Source organism: Myotis yumanensis, unplaced genomic scaffold (assembly GCF_028538775.1).
Source record: "Myotis yumanensis isolate MYYU_CA2020_CCGP unplaced genomic scaffold, mMyoYum1.0.hap1 SCAF_1, whole genome shotgun sequence".
In the NCBI taxonomy this organism is placed as follows: Eukaryota; Metazoa; Chordata; class Mammalia; order Chiroptera; family Vespertilionidae; genus Myotis; species Myotis yumanensis.
The window spans coordinates 236268674-236288828 of NW_027223752.1; the positions used below are offsets into that span (position 1 = coordinate 236268674).

General features: G+C 54.8%; 1 protein-coding gene across 7 annotated transcripts in view; it reads left to right on the plus strand.

Moving 5' to 3' along the window:
• Positions 1-20155, plus strand: part of SLC2A9 (solute carrier family 2 member 9) — a 64696-nt gene that overhangs the window by 24760 nt on the left and 19781 nt on the right. For all 7 annotated transcript variants that reach the window (XM_070399406.1, XM_070399390.1, XM_070399399.1 and 4 more), the window contains 5 exons: positions 1943-2041; positions 9244-9404; positions 13054-13178; positions 15058-15203; positions 17710-17842. In XM_070399406.1, the coding sequence (XP_070255507.1) occupies positions 1943-2041; positions 9244-9404; positions 13054-13178; positions 15058-15203; positions 17710-17842 (664 nt within the window). The remainder of the gene's footprint in view (positions 1-1942; positions 2042-9243; positions 9405-13053; positions 13179-15057; positions 15204-17709; positions 17843-20155) is intronic.

Consider the following 20155-nt stretch of genomic DNA (forward strand, 5'->3'; position numbering starts at 1 on the left):
GCAGGCTCTAGGAGGGAGGACCTCGGGGGGTGTAGCCATGCCAGCCAGGCCCAGAGAGGTCTTGGCATGTCACTCGGCAGCAGCCATTCTGAATGCCTGGGTCGAAGGGCATGGGGAGAGAACACAGAGGAAACACCCTCTCTGAACACTCACCACGTGCACACGATACTCTAAACTTCCACATCCAGCAACACACCCACCCCTTCCATCCTGGGCGGCCCCATTTCACAGCTGGGCAAGCTGAGCCCAGGAAGGTCCAGGAACTGGCTCAGGTCCCACTCCCAGCGGAGTGGTGGGCCGTCTGGCATGGAGCCCATGCCAGAGGAAGGCCACAAGGTGGGCAGAGCAGGGATTTGGCTATTGGGTCCCTTCAAAGAGCATTTGACCGACATAGTTCTCTGAATTCTGGACTTCAGCTGTCTGTTTACTGCTGTGTCCCTGGAGCGTTGTCAGTGGCTGGTACTCACAATACACACACACACACACTCACACACACACTCACACTCTCTCACACTCTCACACTCACTCACACACTCACACACATACACACACTCTCACATACACTCACACACTCACTCTCTCACACACTCACACACATACACACATACACACTCACACACATACTCACACACACTCTCGCATACACTCACACACTCACTCTCTCACACTCTCACACACTCACACACATACACACACACACACTCACACACTCACACACATACTTTCACACACTCACATACACACACACTCACACACACACACACACTCACTCTCACACTCACACTCTCACACTCTCTCACACACACACTCACACTCTCACACACACTCTCACACTCTCTCACAGACACACACTCACACACACTCACACTCACACACTCTCTCACACTCACTCACACATACTCACACACACTTTCACACACACTCACACTTTCACAGTCACACACACACTCACACTCACTCTCACTCTCTCACACTCTCACACACTAACTCTCACACACTCTCACACTCTCTCACAGACACTTTCATACACACTCACATACACACTCTCTCACACTCTCTCACACACACACTCACACACACACACTCACACTCTCTCACTCACTCTTACACTCTCACACCCACACTTTCTCACACACACACTCTCTCACACACACACTTTCACACTCACTCTCTCTCACTCTCTCTCTCTCTCTCTCTCTCTCTCTCTCTCTCACACACACACACACACACACACACACTGAACGATGGCAGAGAATGTGACTTCCAAGGACACCTGGGTCCCCTCTCTCTGGCGAGTGGCCCACACCCCTGGCCAGCCTAGGATGGCAGCCCTCCCTGTGTCCAGCTCCTGTCAGCTGGCCAGCCTTTGCCAAAGCGTCTGGATGTTTCTGCTCCGTGGTTCTGCCGTGGCTGTGGCCGTTCTTGGAGGGAGCCACGGGGCAGGATGACAAGGAGGCAGGCCTGGATCTCCGGGCCAAGTACAGTAACGCTCTGTCTGCGGGTCCTTGTCCCCAGGTGCTCCTACCAGCCTAGGGGATGGGCCCCTCCCTTCCTCCCTTCCTCCGGGAGCAGCGTGTGCATGGGTGGGTGCGTCTGCGTGGCTGTCAGGAGCCCCAGGGCCCTGACACCGTGCCCAGAGGAAGAGGAAGGAGGGGGTGACCATGTGGGGCTGAGCCAGACCACCCGGGGCAGCTCTGTGCCTGTTCCCTCACCTATACAATCCGGACAAAACAGGAGTGATCTCTGAGTCCCAGGACAGAGTTCCCAGAAGTGCTTAGAACAACACCTGGCCCTGGCTCTCAGGAAGGGCCAGCGGCTACTGCTGGCAGCGGTGTCTGGCTTTGCTCTGTGCCCCTGTGTGGGCCAGAAGCTGGCCAAATTCAGCTGAAACAGCCGCGTGCAGCCACGTGCGGGTCTGACGTACTGTCCTCTCCTTCCCCAGAACTGGACCTGCTCGCTCATCGTGGCCTCTCTCATGGGCGCCTTCGGCTCCTCCTTCCTGTACGGGTACAACCTCTCCGTGGTGAACGCCCCCACTCCGGTGAGTGCCCCGCAGTCCGGGACGCGCCCTGCAGGGGGCGCTGAGGAGGTGTGGGGCGGGGGGGGGGGGGGGTGGGGGGGGCGGGGGGGGCAGTGTTACCCCCTGGAGCTGGGTGGCGTGGGATGCTGCAAACCTTTGAAGGCAGGTTCTGTGCCAGCTGGGGGTCTGGGGGGACCAGGCAGAGAGAAGCACTGGCCCCCGCCTTCGAAGGGGAGGTGGGAGACACAGAAACGACGATGGCGATCATGTGTGGGGCCCTCAGTTCCTTGAGGCTGGAGTGTGAGTGCCCTGGGCCAGTGTCCTGGGAGTGTGAGTGTCCTTCCTAGAGGGGGGCCCCCGGAGGAGCTGGGGCAGATCCTGAGGGTCTTAGTCCAGGGCAAGGAGCACGGAGTCTGGGGGGACACAGAGGGGCCACCCTCTCCTCCTTGTTCTGTTTGTGTCCATGCCTTTTCATCTGAGCGAGAGGGCACCCGGGAACCTGCTGGTTAGCATCCACTGCTGCCTTCTGTTTTCCCTGGGAAACCGGGTCATCAGAAGCAATGTCTCCAGGCCCCCAACACCGCCCTGCTGCTGGGCAGGGCAAGGTTCGCTTCTCCCCTGGGCTGTTAGGTGCCCCCCATTCCTGGGGGTGCTGGCTTCTGCAGGGCCTGCCGCCACCCTTGGGGCAAGGTGGGTGGGTGTGAGGGGGGAGTTCCTGGAGGAGGTGATGCCCGCTGTGTCTGGAGGGTGGGGCGGAGGCACAGAGGCCTGGGATGCATGCGAAACACCCGCAGGGACGCCGCAGGAACGCAGGGGAGACGTGGCCGGGGCCAGGTGTGTTTGGAGCGCGTAGGGCAGGAGCGAAGAGGCAGCCAAGAGCCAGGCTGTGGACATTTTTTTTTTTTTTAATATATTTTATTGATTTTTTACAGAGAGGAAGGGAGAGAGATGGAGAGTTAGAAACATCGATGAGAGAGAAACATCGACCAGCTGCCTTCTGCACACTCCCTACTGGGGATGTGCCCGCAACCCAGGTACATGCCCTTGACCGGAATCGAACCTGGGACCTTTCAGTCCGCAGGCCGACGCTCTATCCACTGAGCCAAACCGGTTTTGGCAGGACATTTTTTAAAATATTTATTTTTTTAAGTATATTTTTATTGTTTAAAGTATTACAGTGTCCCTATTTTTCCCCATTTTTTAAATTTTTTTTAATTTTTTTTTTTTTTTTTTTTACCTGTTAACTCTGTGTAAGTTCATTTGAAAAATTGATTGTGATGCTGAAAACAGTTTGCAAGCCAGCGGGTGGAAATGGCCCGCCTGAGTCTCACAGCACTCGAGGGCTTTGGACCAGCATCCTGAGAGGGGGATCTGATTGGCCCGCGTTTGCCCTTCAAAGTGGCCTGGGAACCTGCACTCTTGCTTCATCCTGAGGGTGGAGCGGAGGCACAGAGGCCTGGGATGCGAAAGTTCAGTGAAACGCAGCAGAGGGTGGGGGCCCTTGCGCTCCTGGCCGGAGGAGGGAGTGTAACGCTTGAACCTGGGATGGAATGACACGGGTGGAGTGACGACCGTGGGAACACGAGCAAGGGACAACTCCGTCATTGTTTCAAAATTGGGTTTTTTTGTTGTGTGGTTTGTTATTTGTTTGTTTTTTAAATTCTCACCTGAGGATATTTTTTTTCCATTGATTTTCAGAGTGGAAGGGAGGGAGGAGGGGAGGAGAGCGAGACACACACATTGGTTGGTTGCCTCCCACATGCACCCCAGTGGGGCTGGAGATCAAACCCAGAACCGAGGTACGTGCCCTTGACCGGGAATCAAACCCACCCTCTTGGGTCCACGGGCCGATACCTAACCACTGAGCCAAACCAGTCAGGGCCAACATGGTTTTAGTGAATAAACTTTGTTTTCGAGAGCAGTTTTAGGTTCCCAGCAAAGCTGAGCAGAAAGTACAGATTTCCCGTGTACCCCTTGGCCCCGCCACACACTTACACGCGGCATTCCCCCACCGTCCACATCTCCCCAGGGCGGTGCGTGTGTTACAACCCAGGACCTGTCTTGACACATCAAAGTCCATAGTTCACAGTAAGGTTCCTGCTTGGTGCTGTACGTTCTATGGGTTTTGACAAATGTATAACGACCTGTGTCCACCACTATAATATCTTACAAAATAGATTTTTTTCATTTTTAAGGCTTTGTCTAAATATACTTTCCCCCCCTAAAATTGATTATATATCCTTTTTTGACTTAATACTTACATCATCAGCATTTTTCCATGTTGTCGCAAATTCTCCATCCCGGGATTTATTATTATTATTATTATTGATTTCAGAGAGGAAGGGAGAGGGCAGGAGAAATAGAAAAATCAGATGATGAGAATCACTGATGGGCTGCCTCCTGCAAGCCCTCTACAGACGGTCCTCGGGTTACGTCGGACTCAACATATGTCGTTTCGTGGTTAGGTCACCATGTCCTATTTATTTATATTTAAAAAAAAGTTCTGTCATTTCGACATACGTGCTTGATGCTTTTTATTATTCATTTACCACAAGTAAAGATCAGGAATTGTTATCTTTCTTTTAAATTTTGTTTACTGTTTCCCTTCATTACTGCTGTGTGTGTGCTCCATGTGAGTGACGTAGGTGCTCATGTAGGTGGGTTTCGACTTACGGCGAAAATTGCGTTACGTCGTAGGAACGGACCTCCCACGTAACCTGAGGACCTACTATACTGGATATCGAGCCCGAAACCTGGGCAAGTGCCCTGACAGGAAATTGAACCTTGACCTCCTGGTTCATGTGGTGACAACCGCTGAGCCACAGGGCTGAGCTGGCCCCGGATTTCTCAGCGCTGTGTGCTGCTGCCCCTCCTGCCTTCCTATGTGGCCGCTTAGGTTGCTATCAATTTTTCTCAAGTACAGTGGGTCCTTGACTTACGAGTTTAATTCGTTCCGAGACCGAGCTCGGTAAGGAGCTCGTTAACTCAAATTACTCTGTGAACTCAGTGCAAAAAAATCGGCCGAGAGACAGCTGGTATCTCAAAAAACTCGTTAGTCAGGACAATCGTAAGTCAAGGCCCCACTGTAATTGTGCATTATTTAAATTGGGAGCTGTGAGTCATGGTTGGGTTGGGTTGGGTTGGGATTGGAGCTGGCAGAGCTGCCTGATTGGGAAGTTGGGGGGCCCTCTCCAGGCCTGGGTGCTGGCATCTTGCTAGTCCTGACTGTGGGTGCTGGCCCTGCCTGCTTCCCCCAGCGGGGGCGGGGGTGGGGGGCAGCTTGGTGGAGCTGGGAAGCCTGCCATTTGGGTTCAGAATGCTGTCATTTCACAAGTTCCTCTGGGAAAATGCCTGTGTTGTGCCTCACGGGGAAGCTCTGCTGAGCGGGGAGGGGTTGAGGGGGCTGCTGCCGGACACGGACACGGGAGCAGAGGCTCGGCCGGCCCGGCCCACTCGGCAGGAGCGTGCTGGTGTGATCACCCCCCGACAAGTCGAACTAGAAACATGCTGTTTCTGACCCGCAGGAGAAAGGCATTGGGATTTGATGAGCACCTAATATGTGCTGGCCATCATGCCAAGGGCCACACACCTCATGTAACTCTTCCAGCAGCCCCACCTGCAGGCCCCGGTCATTATTCCTGTTCTACAAAGATGCTATTCCAGGACCAGTGCTCACACCTGCCCCCTGAGCGTGGGCTGAAGAGATGCTCCTTGAGGGTCTCGCTGCCTCCAGGCTGATATGAACAGCGCGAGCAACTTACAGGAATGAACACATTCGCCCTTTTCGTCCCTGTCAGCCAGCGGCCCCACGGGAGGCGCAGAAATGCTCTCAGAGCCAACGGCATGTCCACGTGGATGTGCCGTCCACCCATCCCCCCTCCCCGCCCTCCACACACACACAGCTCTGCGATCTCCCCGGGGAGGGGGGTATCCAGCAGGAGAGAGGCTCAGGATTGCCCTCGTTCTAATAAGCAGGCTTTTGGGGACACACGGGTCTGCCTGCCTCTACCTGGAGCCAATGAGCAAATGGAACTTTCTTCATGTTCTAGAGCAGGAAACCCTCAGGCCATGGGTGGGGAGGGAGGGCCAGAGAGCTGTGCAAGTCCGTCCCTCTGGGCTATCGCCGGCATCTCGCTTCCTCTCTCAGCACTGAGAGAGCCGGCAGTGGGCGCCAAGCATTCTCGGCTGCCTAGAGTCTAGAAGCTTCCTTCCCACCTGTCAGTTAGCCAAGTCCCGGGAGCCACAGAGTGGGGAGAGAGCACCGCACACTGAAGAGCTGTCAGAACTGGAACCGGGCAGGTACCCGAGGACCTGGGAGGGTGTCCGGTCCGAGACCACCCCCAGGTCCGATGCCTCACCAGGGAGACTCCCGGCACTGGCAAGCTCACAGCTGTGACTTACTTCAGTGAAAGGACCAGAAGCAGAATCAGCAAAGGAAAAGGGGCGGGGGCGGGGTGGGGGGTATGGAGGGGGCGCGCGGGAGTGAAGCTGAAACAGGCTCCAGCTTCTCCGGGCGCTCTCAGCAGAGGCCCCCCGGTGCACACTCAGCCCCCGGTGCACACTTGCGCACACTCAGGCCCGGGCGCACACTTGGCCCCTGGCGCACACTCGGGCCCCACCCTGAGCTGGGACAACACCCGTGAGGTGTCCACGGGGAAGCTCATTGGAGATTCGGCGTCAGGGTTTTTGTCAGCCTCTCGGCAAGTCCCCAGTTCCCATCTTGGAGCTGATCAGCCTGCGCCAGGCTGTGAGAGACCAGGCCCGGGAGCCGCTCTGCTTGGTCCCAGGAATGGTGGGGGCCCTCCCGAACCCACAGTCCCCGGAGCCAGCCCAGGGCCACGGCGCCAGCAGGCCTTTCGGGAGAGCAGCCTCGGGCCGTGTTGCGGTGGGGGAGGCCTGAGCTCTGCTGCGCGGGGACCTTCGGTGGCACTGCGGGGCTCATGGGGTGTCGTCCGTGTGGCCCTCACTTCCCAGAGCCTGGCTTGGCGGTGGGCACCCTCATAAGGACGTCCATACGGTTCTCCTGGCTGCACAGGCGTGTGGCCCGTCTTCACTGGTCCCTCAGGCCTGGGCCGTGTTACACAGCAGTGTGCGCACTCTGGCCCGGCCACAGACGTGTCCTATCTGTGTGCATTTCGTGGCGCTCCTGAGGATAACTGTATGTACGGGGTCACGACAGGCTCGGTGCGACTCAGTGAGGAACTGAACATCGTAGAACAGGCTACAGGGTCACTCCTCTCCCCTGTCCAGCAAGTTCCTGCATCATCTGGAGGTGTCCTGAGTCGGTCTACCTGACTGCCGACTGCACGGTTCAATGCGCTGCCACAGGCCTGGCCCCTGAGTGACTGGCTGGGGAGATGGTGGCAAATTATTCATGGAGCCGTCAGCCCATGCAATGGACACGTCGAGGACCCCGACCTGACAGATATGGGCACACTGACATCCATGCCACCAGCAGCCACCCAGCTTCTAGCTCTCACTGTGCACCTCTGTGGACCCAGCGCTGTACTTTCTACTCATCCTCACATTAAATCCCCATGGCAACGCCTTCCAGAGGGAAAGGGAGTCCCAGATGAGGAACCCGAGGCACAGAGAGGTTGAGTAACTTACTCAAGATCACCCAGCAGAGAAGTGGCTCCCAGGGGCTGTGCGAGCTCTACCCAAGGCCTGGGCAGCCCTGCTCCATGCTCCTGTTTGACCCTCACAACAGCCCCGAGATATTGGTGTCATCACTCCCAATGTGCAGATGAGGAGACCGAGATCCAACAGGTGTAAATGATCAGCCAGTCAAGATGCTGGCATTCACGCCCAGGTCTATGCAAACTGAACCTACAGCTTTTCCACAATGTCCTCTGCTGGCTATGGAGACACTAGTGGGCCCACCCTGGGTAACGGGGGTGGGGGAGCTATGAACATCTCAGGGATGGAACCTGCTCAGGGAGTGCAGGGCCGGGACCTCCATCTTTGGTTCACATCAGACTCACCCCGACCCCATCTCAAACCCACAGCGTCAGAACTGATGGTGATGGGGACCTCATGGGCACAAAGTGGCACCTCATTGCGCTGCTGACTAATGATGTTGAGCATCGTGTCATGAGCTTACTGGGCACTTGAGTTTTCTCTGTCGTCTGTTCGAGTCTTTTGCTCATTTTTAAAGTGGGCCGTCTGCCTTCCCATTGACGTGTTAGAGTTCTTCACCGACTGTGGATGCCGGTCCTTTGCAGCAGATGCGTTGCAGATGTGTGGCCTCAGCGTGCGCCTGTCTTTCCTTGTTGTCAAGGTGGCCTTTGAAGAACAGAACTCGTCGATTTCGATGAAATGCAAATGAGTGCTTTGTTCTCCTTTGCTGGCTGGAGTTTTCTGTGTCTGGTGTCTTGGTCCACCCTGAGGACAGAGCTTTTTCTCTAACGTGAGGGATGTGCGTTTCAAACACTTGCCCAGGTGGTTCTGCTGGCACCGAAGTTGGAGAGGCCCAGGTATCATGGTCGCTCTAGGTTTGGAGGCCGATCTGAGTCTGATTCCCAGGTTTCCCACTTACTAAGCAAGTCACATTGTCTCTCAGAGCCTCAGTTTCTCTATCTGCAAAATGAGGTAAAAAATAGGGCCCATCTGCCTGGCCAGTGTGGCTCAGCGATTGAGTGTCGACCCATGAACCAGAAGGTCACTGGTTTCATTCCTGGTCAGGGCACATGTCCAGGTTGCCCGATCCCCGGGAAGGGGTGTGCAGGAGGCAGCTGATCAATGATTTTCTCTCCTCATTGATGTTTCTATCTCTCTTTCCCTTTCCCTTCCTCCGCCCTAGCCGGCTTGGTTCAGTGGACAAAGTGTCAGCCTGAAGGTCCTGGGTTCGATTCCAATCAAGGGCACATACCTGGGTTGCAGGCTTCTCCCCAGCCCAGGGCCCTAACTGGGGCACGTGCAGGAGAAACAATTGATGCATTTCTCTCACATTGATGTTTCTGTCTTTCCCTCTCTCTTTCCCTCTCTCTAAAAATCAATGGGAAAGCATCCTTGGATGAGAATTAACAAAACTAACAAAACAAACAAACAGAAAGTAGGGCCCATCCACAGACTTTGTCAGAAGGTTCCGTGATTAAGGCTCAGGCAGAACCTAGCGCCGTCCTGGCCTGAGACCACATTCTGCAGCAGCTGCTGGTCTCATCGCAGCTGCTCCGGGCTGCCGGAGGGAGCAGGGGGAGTAACGGTGTGTTGTTTGCTTTCAGTACATCAAGGCCTTTTACAATGAGACGTGGGAGAGGAGGCACGGATACCCGATCGACCCCGACACCCTGACGCTGCTCTGGTCGGTCACCGTGTCCATATTCGCCATCGGTGGACTCGTGGGGACGTTCATGGTGAAGCCGATGGGAAAGTTTTGTGGGAGGTCAGTGGGGGCTGTCTGTGTTGGGGGATCCCCTCTATCATGCTCATAATATATCTGTGTCCCGTCAGGACCCCGCAGACAACGAAATGCCACGTAGTTCAGCTGGAGAGGCTTGAATGTCGGAAGGGCAAGGGGTGGAAATAGGGTTCCAGAAGCCACGGGTCAGGGAAGCTGCAGATAACGGGCTGCCCAGCAGGAGCTGAGGTTGAGGAGGTCAAAACTCTACTGTCCGAACAGGGAGGGAGCCGGGAAGAAACATGCTGGCCTCTTTCTCCTCCAACCCGCCTCTCCCCCGAATCTGCTGCCGGCGCCGCCCATTGGTCTAACCCAGTGGTCAGCAAACTGCGGCTCTCTAGCCACATGCGGCTCTTTGGCCCCTTGAGTGTGGCTCTTCCACAAAATACCGACTTCTGCGCATGGGCCACGAAGTTTCAATCGCGATGTACGTGCGCGCCCGCACATGGTATTTTGTGGAACAGCCACACTCAAGGGGCCAAAGAGCCACATGTGGCTCGTGAGCCGCAGTTTGCCGACCACTGGTCTAACCCAAGTGGAAGCCAGAAGAACCAGGAACGTTCTGAGTTAGGTCCAGAAGACCAGGCCCCGAGGCACGGAGCAGGTGGAGGCACGGCACAGCACGGTGTCTGCGGGATCGCTTCCTGTGCGCACAGAGCTCTGCTTGTTAAAACATCCAGCGCTCAATCTTCCGTAAGAAGCCCCGAACCCAAGCAGATGGCGCAGGAAAAGGGTCGCTGGGGTTGGGCCCGGGATGCCGAGGGCCAGCAAGTCCTGCCTCCCCAACTGGGCAGGTGTGTGGTGTGGGGCTTGCACCTCCCTCTCGGCCAGCGCTCTCCCCGAGTGTATGGCGAAGGCGATGACGGTGGCCTCAGCAGCGTGGCAGCCGCAGAAGCGAAAGGAAAGCCAAAGAGGAAACGCATTTGGGAGGCACTAAACTTCTAAGTGACGGATCCTCGGAGGCCGAGAGATTCGGTCAAAGGTGTGGGTTGTCGTGCCCCGGGCAGCTGCCGACTCCTGTTTGCATCACGACAGAGTGAAAGCCGAATTGGGGTGAAGGCTCGGCTGGAATCGTCACTCTGGGGGGAGGAGAAGCAGCAGGCACTGAAGACAGTTACCGTCTATCCCCCTCCTGCTACGTGCCAAGCTCGACCGACGATGCTTTCTACACGTGACGCATGGAGGCCCGCGAGGCCCAGCAGGCGGCCCAGGTTCCGAAGAATGCACATGACCCGAAATTCAGATCAGGGTCTGTTTGGCCACCAGCCTGCTCTTGCTGTCACGTGGAGTCGATGGCCATGCTGCTTGAGGCCTCATTATTCATCCCCCGTGAGGCCCTCGGGGAGGATGAAGAGGCTGAGCTCAGTGTGCAGGGCTGGGGTCAGGGCCAGCGGGAGGGGCTGGGAGAGAAGTTCAGATGGAGCTGGGCATCCTGGGAGTCCGGGGCATGGTCACCGGCAGGTCCACCGTGGGGCCTATCCCGGCCAGGGCACGTTAAACTCGTCTGTGATTTGGGAAAGGGGTGAGGACAGAGAGGGTGTGAGCCGCCCCAATATCTGGTCTCAGAGATGCAGGCTCCTTGTCTGCTGGACTCTCTGGCTTGGAGAAGTCTGTCCATAGAGAATAGTTTCTAAGTACCAGTCCCTCACTCGGGGCCATTTGTCCTCGGCTCGAATGGCTCTAGTGACAGACCCCTTGCTCCCTCATGAGACAGGACGATGCCATGTTGGTTCCCAGGCTCTGGCTGCAGGCCCAGCTCCGCGCCTGGACTCTGATACCCATAGCTCGTGGGGCCCAGGACGCGTGCCTCAAAGTCTCCGTGCTTCACGCAGTTCACGGCCTCTCTGGAGGCCCCGGTGTTATCTGCTTTTTGTGTATCTTCTCTGAGGCTGTGCCTATCTCTACCCCCACCCCCCCCCCCCCCCCACACACACACCCCTTTTCACACAGATAATCTCACAGTCTACACAGTGCTATACCTTGCTCATTGCACTTCACTGTGTATCTCGGAGATCTTTCCATATGAGACTATAGAACAGTGGTTCTCAACCTTCCTAATGCCGCGACCCTTTAAAATATATTTTATTGATTTTTTACAGAGAGGAAGGGAAAGGGATAGAGAATTAGAAACGTTGATGAGAGAGAAACATCGATCAGCTGCCTCCTGCACACTCCCTACTGGGGATGTGCCCACAACCAAGATACATGCCCTTGACCGGAACTGAACCTGGGACCCTTGAGTCCGCAGGCCGGCACTCTATCCACTGAGCCAAACCGGTTAGGGCCCGCGACCCTTTAATACATTTCCTCATGTTGTGGTGACCCCCAACCATAAAATTATTTTCGTTGCTACTTCATAACTGTAATTTTATTACTGTTATGAATCGTGATGTAAATATCTAATATGCAGGATGTATTTTCATTGTTACAAATTGAACATAATTAAAGCATAGTGATTAATCACAAAAACAATATGTAATTATATGTGTTTTCCGATGGTCTTAGGCGACCCGTGTGAAAGGGTCGTTCAACCCCCAAAGGGGTCGCGACCCACAGGTTGAGAACCGCTGCTATAGAGTGTTGTCTCTGACTCAGTGTCTGCACAGTGTGCACTTGGCAGATGCATCATCACTTCCTTCCGTAGTTCCTTGTTAACAGACACTCGGTCATTTCTGTCATTTGCTATCAGAGACGATGTGGCAGTGAGCAGCCTTTGAATCATCACTGAGTTGCATAGGTCAGTAAGTCGGGGATTCTCCAAGAACACGTAGGAAGGGGAGGGGGAATTAGGGCAAGTTTGAGATAAGTCAGAAACGGTGAAAAGAGCTCTGGCTCCAAAGAGCAGTAACTCAGCCCCCTTGCAAGTGCCCAGCTTCTTACAACCGATAACACAGTTGACCACCTGTTAACTCGCTGGGTCTTTAGGGGACAGCATCCTGCGAGAGGCTAAGGTGTTTGCCCAGCTCCTTGAGGCACCAGCTGTCGGACCTCAAGCAAGTTTCTCATCTGTCCTGGTTAACTTCTCTATGAAACAGGAATAGGACCTTGGCCCACCTGAGAGGGTCGTTTTGAGCAGTAGAGGAGCTACTTGTGTAAAGAGCTTATAATGACGTCTGTCATGGAGCAGGGTTCGCTACAGTGAGCGAAGATGACCACGTTGCAGGCGAGGAAGGACAACACGGAGCAATCCAGTGCGAAGTCACCGGCTCGTAAAGAGAGAGCAGGTGCAGGAGCCTGGTCCCAGGCCCCTCACAGGTCATGCTGCTAAGCCACGGCGTCTAAGCGATGTGTCCGCAAAACAGTGGGAACTGTCCCGGCACAGAGCGATTCGTGGGCGTGATCATCAACCCCAGGGTGACCCCAGAGGGAGCGAGCACCTGGCTCAGGATCACACAGCCAGAGGTGGCTGTGGGGGCCAGTGGGGACCCCACTCCTGGGATGGACAGTCTCGTGGTCAGGCCTCCTCATCAAACCCTCCCTTTTTGTAAATTTATTTTTTATTGAATGTATTGGGGTGACATTGGTTAATAAAATTATATCGGTGCCAGGTATATGATTCTACGGTACATCACCTATAGAGTGTTCTGTGTGTTTGCCACCCCAAGTCAAGTCTGAACCCCTCCTTTCCCTCCAGGAAGTGCACGTTACTGGTCAACAATATCTTCGCAATTACCGCAGCGCTGCTGATGGCCTGCTCGCTCCAGGCAGGAGCCTTTGAAATGCTCATCGTGGGCCGCTTTGTCATGGGTGTGGATGGAGGTGAGGCTCCCGGTGGCCGGGAGGGACAGTGACAATTCCTGGGGGTGCTGCTAAATCCCGTGAGGACACCAAAGCTCAGAGACGTGGGCCAGTAAATGGTTAAGGGCAGGGCTACAGGTTCTGCTGGTTTCTGCCACTTCCCTGGGTTAATTTCATGACCTTGTCTGTATCTTTTAGGCCTTATCTTACTGCATAAAAGTAAAAAATCAACCCGAGACATAATGGCATAAAGCAAATACCATTTGCTGAGCCTGCAGCTCTGTGGGTAGGCCAGGCGGCTCTGGGCGCGCAGCGGTGTTCTGTGTTTGCGGAAGACAGTGCTGCCCACTCTCCCAGGGGTGCGAGCCCATGTTGGCTGCGTTAGAAGGTCTCCAGTGGACAACGATGGATGTTTCTAAGTAACCCAATACAAAGCGGCTAAGGGATTGAACAGGCACCTACACAAAGTGGCCAATAGGTACATAAGATTGCATCAGTAATTAAGGAAATGCAAATTAAAGCCACAATGGCTACAATTGAAAAGTTTGTTAATGCCAAATACTGGTGACTATGTGGAGCAAAGGTAAATTGGTATGAACGTTGAGGAAATTGGCTTAACTACTAGCACTGAACATGCACACATTATGACTACAATGTATTTAACAACTTACGTACATATGTGTGCAATGAGAGTCTTGTGCAAGAGTGTTCATGGGTTGCTATTAGTATTGACCCCAAACTGGAAAGCACTGAAGTGTCCACCAATAGGAGGGTAGATAAGTTGTGGTATATTTATACATTGGAATACTACACAGCAGTGAAAGTGAACGAGTTATGGCTACATGCTACAACATTAATGTATTTCAGTAAAAGAGGTGAGACACATCCTCTCAGTGCACACCACCCTTACCACCATCACCATCACCACCACCACCACCACCACCAACATCACCGCCATCACCACCATCACCACCACCACCACAACCACCACCACCATCACCACCATCACCATCACCACCACCACCAGCACCATCACCACCAGCACCATCACCACCATCACCATCACCACCACCACCACCAACAACAACAACAACATCACCAGCACCATCACCACCACCACCATCACCACCACCACCACCACCACCACCACCATCACCACCATCACCATCACCACCATCACCATCACCACCAGCACCAGCACCATCACCACCACCACCACCACCACCACCAACATCACCACCATCACCACCATCACCACCACCACCACCATCACCATCACCACCACCACCAGCACCATCACCACCAGCACCATCACCACCATCACCATCACCACCACCACCACCATCACCACCATCACCATCACCACCACCACCAGCACCATCACCACCAGCACCATCACCACCATCATCATCACCACCACCACCACCATCACCACCATCACCATCACCACCATCACCATCACCACCACCACCATCACCACCACCACCATCACCACCACCACCATCACCACCACCACCACCACCACCACCATCACCACCATCACCATCACCACCATCACCACCACCATCACCACTACCACCAAATCACCATCACCATCACCACCACCACCATCATCACCATCACCTGCATCAGCACCACCAGTGTCACCATCCTACCTATTTCTTTTTCTGTGGAATCCACCTGCCGGCCGTACCTGTGGACTGAATGACTCCGGGCCTGTTACAGCGTTGGCGCTGTGTGCAGAGTGCGGGGCGTGGTGCCGGGTGCGTGCTGTTTTTGTCCTGGTGAAGCAGAGGAACGGGCCATGACCAGCATATTCCTCGAGGAAACGGCTCTCTCCATGGCCTGAGGGCTCCTCAGAGGAGACAGCTCCCTCACAAGTGCCCTGTTTCCTCCACAGGCATCGCACTCAGCGCGCTCCCCATGTACCTGAGCGAGATTTCGCCCAAAGAGATCCGGGGCTCCCTGGGGCAGGTGACCGCCATCTTCATCTGCATCGGGGTGTTCACCGGGCAGCTGCTGGGCCTGCCTGAGCTGCTGGGCAAGGTAAGCGTGGCTCTCAGCCAACCGCGTCTGTTCTCACGTCACCATCTCAGCTCCCGGTGCCCCTGGCAGAACAGAGGGGAGCCAGAGGGGAACCTTCCCCCCAATGCTTGTCCCTATGCCTAGGAATTCCTGAGCATTCAGCCTTCCACTTACTATTGGAGAAAGTGATTGCTGAGTACCTCTGATTGGGTTTGGGGGTTTTTAAGGACATAAGGAACATATAACCTACTCTAACCTCACAGCATGTTCAAATCCACGCACGCACCGCTATTGTGAACAGCTCAATTACAATTCATTTAGGCTTTTGCAAACCTTTATGACATTACATAGTGTTTTTTTTTAATGGCATCGTGCCACACGCATCGTTCTGCAGCTTGCTTCTCACTTAGGGTGTTTTGGGCATCTTCCCAAGATGCTTTGCTTAGCTCTCCCTCACTCTGGAGTCTTCCTTTCCTATATAAATATGGGATCGCACAGTCTTCTGTTTTTGGCTTTCCGTTTTGGAAGCAGAAAGGCCTGGCTTTGAGTTCCCGTTCAACCATTTCCTTGCTGTGTGGCCTTGGAGGCGCACCTCACCTAGGTTCAGGTGTGGTCAGGGTGAGATCAAGGAAGGCTTCCCAGAAGAGGTGGCCTCAAAACTGATCCCTGAAGGGTGAGCAGCGGTTAGGTGGGTGATGACGGGGTTTGGAGAGAAGAGATTGCAGAGAAAGGGAATAATTGGAGAAAAGGCCCCGAGGTGGGGAACAGCCCCATGAAAGAATCTCGAGTGGCTGGGGGCATGTGTGGGGAGTGTAAGATGAGGCCCCTGTTCACGGAGCTGCAGCTGACATTGTGCCGGGGGAATGGGGAGCCCCAGGCGGCACTAGAGCAGGGGAGTGACTCAGCCAGATCTGAGTAGAAGGCAGCTTTGGGTCTGGGAGTGGGACAGGGTGGGAAGGGTGAAAAGGGAGGAGAGGGCCTGGCAGGAGGCTGCTGTGATTGGTGCGTGTGGCAAGCGGTGCGGGGAATGGAGGCAGTGGCCCTGGGGGTAGAGAGGAGGGGCAATGAGTCCAGGACTTGCCACCTGAGTGTCGGACAAGGACCAGGGAAGGATGCAGCCACTTCCCCTTCCCACTTACACAGAAGGCCAGGAGGGAGGGAGGAGATGAGACCAGGGATGCTGGTCGAATGCACTGGGACAGAGCCCAGCTGATACCCCCTGCCTGGAGCTGAGTCCCGGCAGGCGGGGGTAGGAGGAGAAGGCAGGGGACATACACTCCAATACGCTTCCAATGAAAGCTCCAGTGCACGCCTCACCCAGGGCTCAAGGTTTGGGGTGCTCAGGGGCATTGTGCCCAGACCCAGCCTGTGATCAGGCGCTCCCCAGTGTCCATAGCGGGCGGGAGTCCAAGCCTCATCTGGACCAGTTAGTTCATTCCTGATGTATTCACTCATTTGACACTTACGTCAATTGTGTGCCTGGCACTGTTCTAGGCTCCACCCAGCAGAGAACAGCCAGACAGGGATTCCTGCCTCATGCTCCTCATTTGCATTTCAGTGGAGGACACACATCTGAGACACAGATCTAGGAAGCTGGCTCCTCACGGGGGATGTGAGGCAGAGCAAGGCGGGAAGGAGGGAGGGGGGCAGGGAGCCTGTCCTAGACAGCGTGGCCTTGGAGGGAGGCCTCGGGGCCTAGCACACTGTAAGGACCCAGCAGCCCAGGCAGATCCCTGGGGAACGATGTCCTAGCCCTTCCCGGAGACGCCTCCGTCAGTACCCTCACCCACCCCGGCTTCTTCCCACTCCCGGCTGGTCTGGCCCATCTCCCTCCAAGTCTCCGGCTCATGCAGGGCCCCTCTCCCTCCCCTCGATGCCCTTCGATTCAACCCCTCCTTGCCTCACCTCTGGGCCTCAGCAGAGGACTTGCATCCAACAATCTCTGCCTCCTAGATCCGTACAGTCCCAATCAACTCATTTTGCTCCAATCAACCAACATTTCCTGAGCGTCCCCAGTGCACTAGACCCCACAGAGGGGGTAGACAAAGTCCTTGCCTGCAAGGATCGTGCTGCCAGCGGGACAGATGGAAGGGACAACGGACATGGTGGCCATGAAGCCCGGGGTCCAGGGAGCCCGGAGCAGCCCTGATGCAGCAGGGAGGGCCGGGGAGCGCCTCTGGAGAAGCCGGTGCAGACTTGAGGGAGACACCAAACCAGGCAGAGCGAAGAACCAGAGCAAAAAAAGTACAAATAAGATGGGGAGAGAGCTCGGCCCGTGGGGAAACTGCAGTGGCTCAGAAAGAGCACCAGGGGGCGTTGACAAGAGAGCAGCCCCTCCCTGCACCTGTCAGCGCAGTCACAGCTGAGACCACCTCCCTACGCCAGTGCCTTTGTGGGGTCACGCCAACCCCCTCCCCCTCCCCCACTCCCCAGGGCACCTGGCTGGCTGACGTGGAGTCCGTGGAGTCGAAAACTATAGATCCCTCCCTCCGCCACGCTCACCCACTGGCCCCTCTTCTCCCTCCAGGAGAGCACCTGGCCGTTCCTGTTTGGAGCCATCGCCATCCCCGCCTTGGTCCAGCTGGTGAGCCTGCCCTTCCTCCCGGAGAGCCCGCGCTACCTGCTGTGTGAGAAGCACGACCAGGCGGCGGCAGAGAAAGGTAGGGCTGGGCCTTTCCCATGCGGCTCCGGCGGCTACAGGGTCAGTGCACAGGGCATGCGGAGACCTGGGCCACCCCTCTCTGCAGGCGTGGCGCTGGGGGCCCTTGGGCACCCTAAGCCATTTCATCTTACCCACAGCCACATGGGGAGCCTGGAAAAGCCAGGACAGAGCAGGACAGGACCCAGGTCTGCTCACTTCTGTGCCGCAGTGTCTCCATGGGGTGTCCCAACCACAGAGATGGCGGAACACAGACCTCTTAGTGGTTGGGTCTATGCTGGCTGCCCTCTGTTCCTTTTCTTCTTCGCTGCCCACTTTTCAACGTTGACATTCACTCGCCAGGAAGGAATGACAGGCACAGAGTGAGCGCCAGCATCACAGCAGCCCGGGCTGGAGCCCCCACGAGGGGAGGGGGGTGGGATCCCCTTGCAGGAGAGAAGCACAAGGCGCCCGTGGGCATGGAGCCATCCCAGGTGGCTCTCCGAAGCCCCTGCGTGGTGACATGCTGCGTCCAAGGCAGGCTCAGCCTTCGGAATCGGGCATTTCTGCAGAGCTGCCCAAAGGCAACACCATTCTGCCTAGAGAGACCACACGGCATGAGCACCAGCATGTGTTTGTTCCGTTTTATAAAATGAGACACAACTGACAGTGTCATGGGTAAGCATGAGGGACAGGAATAACCAGTACCGCCTGCCATTCCTGGCTCTGCCGTCTGACCTTGAGCAATTATTTTAACCTCCCTGAGCCTCAGAACACTCACCTATCTATCCATCCATCCATCCACCCACCCACCCACCCATCTACCCAGCTCTCCATCCATCCACCCATCTATCTATCCATCTATCTGTCTATGTATTTATACATCATCCATCTATCCACCCATCCATCCATCCACTCATCTACCCTGGCCGTCCCTGTTTGGAGCCATGTCTCCATCCATCCATCTATCCATCTATCTATCCATCTATCTATGCATGTATACATTATCCATCTATACATCCATCCATCTATCCATCTATCTATCCATCCATCCACCCACCCACCTATCTATCCATCTATCTATGCATCTATACATCATCCATCTATACATCCATCCACCCTCCCTCCATCCACCCATCTATCTATCCATATATCTATGCATCTATACATCGTCTATACATCCATCCATCCATCCATCTATCTATCCATCTCTCCATCCATCCACCCATCTATCCATCTATCTATGCATCTATACATCATCCATCTATCCATTCATCCATCCATCTATTTATGCATCTATCTATCTATCTATCTATCTATCATCATCTATTTATCTTCCTCCCTATGGTTTGTGGTATCATTTGCTGTTATTACTACTGAGAACTCTGTCCACTTTTTAATCCAGACCCTGTCCTCTAACCTAAATTTCACTAATGTTCACACCCAAGAAAAAAGTTGAGACATACAGTCTTGTTTCATATAATTAGTGTAACATTTTTTTAAAATTCAAGCAACTTTTTTTCTGAACTAACAAATGGCATGATGAAATATTAACAAGTGCCTATATTTGTCTCGCAGTTTGTGGTTCAGATGTATTTTCCCATTTACAATGTTTTTATAACGTGAAATCAGAGAACATTACTATTATCTTCATGTTTCTAGACACGGAGGCTCACAGGGGTGACATTTCCTGCCCACGGGTGTGGTCTATGGTTTGAGTGTCCAGAGGCCTTTGAACATATGATGGAAACAACAGGTGTTCCTCCAGCAGGGGGCCTCTAGACACAAACGTGTGGAGCTTGGTGGTGGGGGTGGGGCTTGAGGCCTCTTTCTCCCAGAAGCCCACAGGGGACCCAGCAATTGACAGAAGAACTGGAACCTAAGGGTCCCTTTCCTCCCACACCCTCATGGCCAGAGGAACCTCCGTGGGCAGCGCCTGGGAACTTCCTGTGGGGCCCGTGGGGAAGGCAGGCTTCAGGGAAGGCGGCTGCTGGTCAGAAGGTGGAGGGTCTGCAGTGGAAAGGATGTGGCTGAGAGGGACGAGGGGAGGAGTCCCCGAAGTAGCAGGGCTACTTGTTGGAAGAGGGCGCTTCCTCCTGGTGGGGGAGGGTGCCCCTTGACCCTCTGGCTCTACCGGAAAAGGACTCTTAGAAACGCTTCCATTAAGAGCAGTTGGAATGGGCAGTGCATGTAAGTAAATGCCAGACAGTGGAGAAGGCTTGAAAGACTTATTTCATAGCACAGTAGGGAGTGAACGAGAAGGCTAATTATTAAAAAACTAGAGGCCCGATGCACAAAAATTTATGCACTCGGGGGGGAGGGGGGCCCCTCAGCC